Source organism: Tupaia chinensis, unplaced genomic scaffold (assembly GCF_000334495.1).
Source record: "Tupaia chinensis unplaced genomic scaffold, TupChi_1.0 Scaffold000644_1, whole genome shotgun sequence".
Classification (NCBI taxonomy): Eukaryota; Metazoa; Chordata; class Mammalia; order Scandentia; family Tupaiidae; genus Tupaia; species Tupaia belangeri.
This window is the reverse complement of record NW_006160165.1, coordinates 6834684-6844034: the sequence shown is the minus strand read 5'-3', so window position 1 is coordinate 6844034 and position 9351 is coordinate 6834684. Positions and strand designations below refer to the sequence as shown.

General features: G+C 56.6%; 1 protein-coding gene across 1 annotated transcript in view; it reads right to left on the bottom strand.

The window, feature by feature from the left end:
* Positions 1 to 9351, bottom strand: part of CUL4A (cullin 4A) — a gene marked incomplete at its 5' end in the record, with an annotated part of 31429 nt that overhangs the window by 5269 nt on the left and 16809 nt on the right. The window contains 6 exon segments of the mRNA XM_014592049.2: positions 4800 to 4888; positions 4891 to 4968; positions 5370 to 5475; positions 6592 to 6705; positions 8853 to 8960; positions 9236 to 9321. Coding sequence (XP_014447535.1) covers positions 4800 to 4888; positions 4891 to 4968; positions 5370 to 5475; positions 6592 to 6705; positions 8853 to 8960; positions 9236 to 9321 — 581 coding nt within the window.

The following is a 9351-nucleotide window of genomic DNA, read 5'->3' as shown; positions in this document are numbered from 1 at the left end:
ACCGCAGGCCAGCCCGTGCCAAGCCGTCAGAAAAGGCGCTCCTGCCCTGGCCCATCAGACCAGTTCCCTCACAGCTAGCGAGCCAGCCACGTCTGACGCCAGCCCCAGCCTGCACCGTGACCAACACTCCTTGAAACAGGCCTTGTTCATTTTTAAAAATAATTATTTACTGGGTCCAGCAGGTGGCATGGTGGTTACAGCGCTGGACACGCCCAGACCTGGTGGCTTACTTAATCACTTTCCCTCTCTTTCTCTGTGTCTCTCTGATCAAATTAAGTGAATGAATAAATAAAATTAAATAAATAATTATTTAAAAAATCATTTACGGGGAACCAGCAGTTAGTGTAATGGCTATGTCGCTGGACTCCCACGTAGTCGACCGCAGTTCGTGTCCTGGACCCAGTGGCTTAAAACTCACACCGGGCGCATGTGCGTGCGTGCCCAAGATCCCAAGAGGAGAATGGAGGAGAAGGGATTGCGGTGTGACCATCCCCCCTGGGGGGTGATTTCTCGCTTTCTGTCTCTCTGTCTCTCTCTCTTTGGCGAGCGTACGTGCCCTATTGTGAAAAAACCTCTCCGAAAAAATCATTTACTTAACTTTATTATTTTTTAAATTTTTAAAAAATTTTACCAAAGACAGAGAGAAAGAGACGAAAAGTGAGAAAGCAAGCTACCAGGTCCAGTACTCAAACTGTGGTCTACCATGTGGGAGTCCAGCGCCTTAACCACCATGCCACCTGCTGGCCCCAAGGGCTTTGTTCTTTATTAAGAGTAGAATTCTCAGGGATTCACAGAGAACCTACCCACGGTAAACGCTCAGTGTTTGTTAAATGAGTGAACACTATTAACTAATTAAGGAATATCTAAGGCTTACAGAAGAAAACCAAATTATTCAAAGGGAAGAGATTTTTTTTTGAGAGGTTTTCGCTATAGGGCGTGTGCGCTTGCCAGACAGAGAGACAGAAAGCGAGAAATCACCCCCCAGGGGGGAATGGCCACACCATAATCCCTTCTCCTCCATTCTCTTCTCAGGATCTTGGACACACACGCACACGCACCCGGCGTGAGTTTTAAGCCACCGGGTCCGGCACGTGAACCTCGGTCAAGTACATGGGAGTCCAGCGACAGCCATTATACTAACTGCTGGTTCCCAAAGGGAAGAGATTTTTATCTTCAGGTACACACGTGCACACCCAGCCCACCCCATGTATGGATGCATGAAAAGATTTAATATGATAAAGACTAAACTACTTTAATATGATCTGAACTTCAAATTTCTTTTTAAAAATATATTATTGTGGGAACCAGCAGTTAGCGTAATGGCTATGTTGCTGGACTCCCACGTAGTCGACCGCGGTTCGTGTCCCGGACCCAGTGGCTTAAAACTCACGCCGGGCGCGTGTGCGTGCGTGCCCAAGATCCTGAGAGGAGAATGGAGGAGAAGGGATTGCGGCGTGACCATCCCCCCTGGGGGGTGACTTCTCGCTTTCTGTCTCTATGTCTCTCTCTGTCTGTCTGGCGAGCGCACGCGCCCTTACAGTGAAAAAAAAAAAAAAAAAAACCTTTCAAAAAAAAAAAAAAAAAAAGAAGAACAAAGAAAAATATATTATTGTTACTTCAATTCACCAGAAAGAGACAGAGAGAGGGAAAGTGAAAAAGCAAGCCACCAGGTCCTAGACTTAAACTGCAGTCAGCCATGGGACAGTCCGGCCCTTAACCACCACGCCACCTGCTGGCCCCAAGTATCACTGCTCTTATCTGGGGGCTGGCAAATGCATGTGCTGCTGCTGGGCGCCCACGGGGGAGTGCTGGGAGGGGCAAGGGCATGGACCACTGGGGCCTGAGTGACCAGCGTGACGTGGGTCAACAGTACGTGTAGAGCACAACCAGGACAGAGCTCGCACGTGCAGCCGGGCCTGTGACGCAGGGGACGACTCAGGTAAGCTGCCCGAGGGCGGCCTTCTCAACCAGGTTTTGGGACTGGCAGGGAGACGGGGTGGGGCCAGACTGCTTTCTGACATTAAATAAGTTCTGTGTCCCTGAAAGAAAGATCCAAACGTAGAAATCACTGGAGGGCTTGCAGTGGGGGCATGTTCTGCTGAGTTGTGTGCTCTGCCGAGAGCCGGAACCACAAGGGCCTGGCCGGCTACGCTGTCTGCTCTGACCTGAGCATGAGTGCGGAGGTGCCCGGGGCCCGCGGAGTGGGAGGCTGCGGAGGTGTGCCCGGGGCCCACGGAGTGGGGGGCTGCATCTGGACAAGGAAGCTTGAGAATGACCGGGGCAAAACAGCAAGATCTCGTCTGAAAAGAAAGAGCTGACTGTGGTGGCCTGTGCCCAGCTGGGAGGTAGAGAGAGGCAGGAGGATTTGGCAGAGTCCCTTCCCATAAAAACCTACTAGAAAAACAACACAGGTGAAGATCTTGAACACCGGGTACGATTATGTGACGGTCAGGCTGGCTGCTGGTGTGGTTAAGGCGGCTGGATCCCACACGGCCAACTGTGGTTTGAGTCCCAGACACAGGACCTTAAAAAACATGTTGGGCACGCGTGTGCATGTGTGTGCGTGCATGTGCCCATGATCCCGAGGGGACTGTGCAGGAGTAGGAATGTGGCGTCCCCCCCAGGGAAGGTGCTTTGGCACTTCCCATCTCCCCCTCCTTGTCTCCTCCTGGTAAGGGCATGTGTGAGTCTATAGCAAATTAAAAAAGAAAAGATTATATTAGGTCAAAGAAAAAGATGGCCATGTTCAAGAATTCATAAAATTTCATGTTTGAAAAACCTCTACTCAAAAGAAAATTATCTGTCAGAATGACAAAGGACCAATTCCCTTCATACATAAAGAACACTACTAGAAAGTCAGAGAGCATTCTGATGACTGTGCATGACTTGAACAAGCAATTAAAACAGAGAGGTGGTGTGGTGGCTAAGGTGCTGGACTCCCACACGGTCAGCTGCAGTTCGAGTCCCGGACCTGGCAGCTCGCTCTCCCACTTTCCCGTTCTTTCGCTGTCTCTTTCTGATCAAAATAGAAATAAGTGGTAAGTAAAATAAATCATTCTTTAAAAAAAAAAAAAAAGAATTTTTTACTTTATTTATTTATTTAAATTTGACCAGAGGAAGACAGAGAGAAAGGGAAAGTGAGAAAGCAAGCTGCCAGGTCCGGGACTCAAACTGCAGCTGACCATGTGGGAGTCCACTGCCTTAACCACCACACCACCCGCCAGTTCCCAAAATAAATAATTCTTTAAAAAAAAAAAAAAGAGAAAAACCGGGGAAAGAAACAACGACCAAGTAGGAACAGGCACCCAGGGCTCGCGGGCCTCGGCCGGAGCTCCGAAGCACCGCTCAGCTCTCACGCGATGTGGGATCCTGACTGCTGTGAGGAGGGAGCCGAGGCCTCCAACGAGCTCACGGTCTGCATAAGCTGCTGAGTGCAGAGCGGAGCCCGGAGGAATCCAAGTCAGATGCCGCCGCCTGAGCTAACGTGCCTGTCGGGGCAGAGCGGGCAAGGGCGGCCATGGCTGTGGGACTGGTGTGAGGCAACAAGCAGTCAGACTGCCCGCAGGTGGCCTGGCGGTTAAGGCAGCTGGCCCTAGGTGGCTGACTGGATGGTTTGAGTCCTGGCCCTGGCAGCCTGAAAACACACTGTGCTCGAAACCCTGAGACATGGATGGAGGAGAGGGGACTGACATGGCATCCCTCCAGGAGACTTCTCTCTCTGGAGAGCACAAACGCCCTACAGCAAACTAGAAAGAAGAAGAAGAAGAAAGAAGAAAGAAGAAGAAGAAGAGTGGTGGACAACACGCCAGGACAGCTCCAGAGCGGTCTAACACACAGACTGTCCAGCGGGCACCTGCAAGGCGGCTCGGCATGCTCTGTGCGACCGGCACGGGGGTGTGTGTGTGTGTGTGTGTGTGTGGGGGGGGCTTCCGCCGTGCCGCTCTGTACCTCTCTGGAGTGACCCCGCAGTGACGCCGCGGCAGGCCAAGCACAGCTGTCTGAGCTGACTTACCCTGTGGAGGCCTACACGCCACGCCCAGAGCCAGCATTTACAGGGACAAGGAGCTGGCCAGAAACCCTGTCACACAGATGGGTGGCAACGTGAGGGCTGATTGGGGACTCGTGGGACGAAGTCTTGTTGAAAACTACGTCATGTGTGGCAACAGGAGAGGCTGAGTGCTGTCTGGACCCACGGGACCCGAGGGCTAGCCGGGCCGCCCAGCCACTCCAGAACTCTGCCTGAGGGTGGGGCTCCAAGTATGGCCAACCTGTCCGGTGTGAAGGACACAGTCACTGGGTTTTAAGAATCCCACGTTCTCTCTCTGTCCCTGTCTCTCTCTCTCTCTTTTTTTTTCTCTTTTTTCTTTAAGAGTTTTGCATTAGGGTCCATGTGCTCACCAGAGAGAGAGACAGACAGACAGACACAGTGAGAGGTAAAGTGAGAAAGCACCCCCCAGGGGGATGGCCACACCGCAATCCCTTCTCCTCCTGGGCACACATGCATCCGTGCCTGGCGTCATTTTCAAGCCACTGGTCCAGGACCCAAACCAGGTCGGCCATGTGGGAGTCCAGCAACATAACCGCTGCGCCACCTGCTGGCCCCAGAGCGTCTCGCGCCCTTGCTAACAGGATCTGACGAGGCAGATGTGACCCGCACACGCCTCCTGAACAGGCTGGTACATGGCTCACAACCTTCGCTCCTTGGAGAGCATGAACTTAATAAAAGCTATGCAGGACGCGTGCTTTCGTAAACACGAGGCATCCGGCTAGTGCCTGCGAGGCCAGGCGGTGCTACGTACGGTCTCCTTCATCTGGATCTGGTTGATCTTGATCCTGAACAGCTTGTGCTTGAACTCCCCGTTGAACACAAATCTGTCTCCGTCTTCCACTTCCCTTTGGGACTCTTGATCAGAACCCGAGCTCGGCCGCAGGCCAGGGACTGCAGTGTTCTCCGCAGTTCGCTGTCCTCTGGGAAGAAGCAGACACGGGCAGTCAGTGGCCGGCATGACAGGGACCCGAGGGCAGCAGGGACATGGTGCACCCACATGACTGGCAGGGCCTGGGCCTGTGACTGCTCTTAAAATGAACACACGTGGGACAAGATTCTGGACTCCCATATGGCCTACCACAGTTCGAGTCTCAGACCCGGCAGCTTAAAAATCACACCGGGTGCATGTGCAGGCCTCAAGTCCCCAGAGGAGAATGGAGGGGCAGTGTGGCCATTCTCCGGGGGTGATTTCTCACTTCCCTCTCGCCATCTCTCCCCGTTTCTCTCAGAAAAGTGCACACGCCCTAGGGCAAAAACCTTCAAAAACAGGACACATGCTCCCACCGCCAGAACAGGACACGCGGATCGCACGAGCGCGTACCGATCCCGGTGGCCATCTTGATGTCGGCGAAGGTGAACGTGTCGCCCTCGTTGTACATGAGCAGCACCAGCGTCTGGAACAGGGACACCTGCAGCTCCTTCTTCCCCTTCAAGAGAGCAGACCACAGCTCGGAGGGCCCACCCTTGGGCAGGAGAGATGCCTTCCAACACCATAAGGGGCGTGTGTGTGGGCGTCCACGTGCCCCCACGGTAGCGTGCACAGAGCAGTACACGGCCTGTGTGACCATGTGCAGGTCAGGGCACGATGGCTGTGCAGTGAGACCGTCACACCCTTTGGCGCCGTGCGTGACTGGGGCTCTCCCCGAGCTGCACACCAGGGAGGGGAAGGGCCTCCGCCCACACTGTGGGCCCGTCTCCAGGCCTCCCCCGGGTGCCAGGGGGCCCTGCAGTGGGAGCCGGCTCCGTTCGCTGGTCTGGGGCCGTGTTCCCTGGAGGTGGATTCCTGGAACTGAAATGAGGCGACAGAACACGGGACCCCAAGGGTTCTGAGACCACAGCAAACGGCTGAGGGGCTTCAGAAAGTTCATGGAAAAGCCACGCCATGAGAAAAGGTATGTGTGGGTCAAAAGTTTTACATCAAAACAAGCTCGTATGTAAATTCCATTTTTCGGGACCAGCAGATGGCATGATGGTTACGGCACTAGACTCCCATGTAGTCGACCGCAGCTCGAGTCCAGGGCCTGGCGGCTTAAAACTCACACTGGGCACATCTCCGATATCCTGAGAGAACGGACTGCAGCGTGGCCCCCCCGGGGCGATTTCTAGCTTCCTGTCTCTGTCTCTCTGTCTCTCTGACAAACACATGTGCAAAAACTTCTCTAAAAAAAAAAAATCGCTCGCACTTTTCCATGAGCCCCTCGCGTCCCCTCACACTTGTTAGCAGTCAATTTCTCAGTCCAAGGCGGCATCCAAGTTCTACCCTGAAACCCGGGGCCACAGAGAAGGGCCGTGCTGTGGGCTCTGGTCTCCTGGTTTTGCTTTCTTGAGTCGCCACTTCACCTCTGCTCTTTCCGATTAGGTAAGTGACCTTCTGCTCTCGATTTCGTATTATTTTTTAGAGAACTAATTTTGTAACTTACTGAACAAATAAAGCTAGCGCTGAGCTGTCTTTTTCTTTCTCTGCCACCGAAGTTCAGTGACAACTTACGAAACTGTATTAACACACTCGCAAAAAGTGAACAGCAGGTAAAGCAGGAACTCACCTCCTTAAACTCTGCTTTGAGGACGGCGTGCCCCAGGGTGGTCTGCCACTGGAGTTTCCGGCCGCTGTGCTTCCCCAGGTAGAACGTCTTGAAGACCTCCTGCAGCTTGACCATCTGCCGAGCACGGGAGACAGCAGACAGGCGCGCTCAGCACCGCAGCATGGGCGGGTCGGAGCCGGCGGGCCGTGGAGATGCGCGAGTCCGACGGGGCTACACCCGGCACACCTATGCCGAGCCCAGCGTGGCCCTCCCCGACAGACCTATCAGAGGGCCGGCATGGGACGGCGACCCTGCCAGGTGGAGGAGGCCTGGCTGCCCTCGGACTCTGGGCATCCTGCCACTTAACCTGGGTGGCACTCATTCACCCACAAGCTGTGCCGCCAACTCCACCCAGACCCGGGCTTGCGACGGCCAGTGGTGTGTGCTAGGACGAGCGGCTAGCACAGTCAGGCCCGTCTCAGTGCAGGCTGCCGTCTGTAGACCGACTGCACCGACACTCGCCCCTCCTCTGTGACACGGGTCATCACGTGCCCCTGCAGCGCTCTGTGAGGGTAGGGAGGGCTGGCAGAGACTGTGGGGGCTGGCGGCAGCTGTTACTTTCTGGGCCTGTCCCGTGACATCACTGCTGTGTGTGAGTGTGCCTGTGGGTGGACAGACAGCGGCCCTCTGCCTCCTCGCTGGGGCTCCGCTGTACACGGCTGCCGGCCTCTCCAGCTGCTCCGAGATGCAGTCCCAGGTCTCCTGTGGCCCCGGCCCACAGCGGCACCTCCCTCTGTAAGCTGTGAGCTCTCCCGTGTAGAGCAGACGGAGCGGGGCAGTGTTCCTGACATCACAGCATTTAGGACAAAGGTAGGGGTCGGCCCCGTCTTAGCGGCAGAGGGGTCGAGCCTGCAGGGCTACCTGCAGTTCGAACCCTTGCCCTGTGGCCTGGAAAAGACACTGGGCATGTGCATGCAGTTCCTCAATGCCTAACAGAGGGAGACACGGAGCAGGACAGACTGTGTGGGGACTACATCCTGCGCGGGGTGCTCGCCCTCTCTGCCCCTCTCTAGCCAGTGCATGTACTCTCTGGCCATTAAAAAGAAGCAGTGGAAGGGGGGACCAGCAGTTGGCGTAGTGGCTATGTTGCTGGACTCCCATGTAGTTGGTTGCGATTCTAGTCCTGAACCCAGGGGCTCATAAACTCAGGCCAGGTCCACGTGCGTACATGCCCAGGATCCCGAGAGGAGAATGGAGAAGGGATTGTGGCGTGGCCATCCCCCCTGAGGGTGACTTCTCACTTTCTGTCTCTCCATCTCTCTCTGCCTTTCTGGCGAGCTCACGTGTCCTATAGCAAAAACCTCTCCAAAAAAACCCAGAGGAGCGATGGAGAAGGTGGGAAGCAGAGGGAGTGACCGGTGGGAGGCAGAGGAGACAACCAAGGCGGGCACTGCTCCACCCTGCCCCAGAGTCCAGAGGAGGTGCTGCCGATGCCAGCGAGGGCAGGGAGACGCCCTGCTACTCCCAGGCCAGGCTCCATGCTTCGCCACTCTGCACCTGCCTGTGCCCGCCTGTGCCCTCGCCCAACGCACTCATCCCTCCTCTACGGAAGACTGGCTGAGGTCTTGCCTTTTCCAGGAAGTCCTCCACGATTCCGCCCTGGGCCCGGCCCTCCTGCCCAGCGGGGCATTGTTAGCAGTGCATGCGCTGCTCCCTGCTGCGCTGCCTCCCCCACGAAGCCCTCTGGCCCCAGAAGTCGGGGCTCCTCGCCAGGCCGAGTGATGCTGGTCCTGAGATGCTGCACTGGCTACGCCAGGAGGGACCGGCGGCAGAACAGCCGCCGTGGCCCGAGCACACATGCCTGCAGAGCCATGCGGCGGTAAGGGGGCTGCACAGAGGCAGGGCCTGGATGGGTCACACTCCAACGCTGCCCTCCAGAGGCCACGGAGCCTTCTGGGTTTGGATGGGGGTTTCTGGGCAGAGGCCTCTCATCGACTGCTGCCTGAAGTCACGTGCCTGCACACGCGGGTGACGCAGGGGCAGACCAAGCTCGGGGACATGTGTGCACACGCGGGTGACGCGGGGCAGACCAAGCTCGGGGACATGTCTGCACACGCCGGTGGCGTGGGGCAGGGCGTGGAGACGCCTGTACACGCGGGTGACACAGGGGCAGACCAAGCTCGGGGACATGTCTGCACATGCAGGTGGCGTGGGGCAGGGCAGGGCGTGGAGACGCCTGCACACACGGGTGGCATGGGGCAGGGAGGGGCGGGGCGACTCACCTCTGGAGGCACGTGCACCTCCATGGGCGTGTAGGTCGGCCAGTAGCCCATGGTGAGGACGTTCACCGTGAGGTCGATGGAGCCGGGCTCGCTCTGGTTCTGCATGTGCTGGAGACAGAGCCCAGGTGAGGAGGCATGCTCCGAGGGCCGGCAGCCCACAGGAGCACGCGATGCAGTGGCTCTCACGGCCTGGAACACCTGTGCCGGGCCACTGGCCCTGCCCCTGGCTGGGGCAGTTTTCCTCTTGGTCACGTCCCCACACAACAAACTGGGCGCCACCTGGGCTGTGCCGGGCCTCCTCAGGGCCCCTTCTCTCCCCGCTCGGACTGGACTTGGCGGGCGTGCGAGACACGGACACGTCGCTGAGAGCAGGCGCGGCTCACCTGCTTGAAGTGGACCATGACGTCCTTGGAGAGCTCCATGTCCTTGAACATGCCCTCCAGCTTGCTGGTGAAGGCCGCGCCGCACTCTGCAGGCGGGAGCAGCAGTGGCAGTGAGG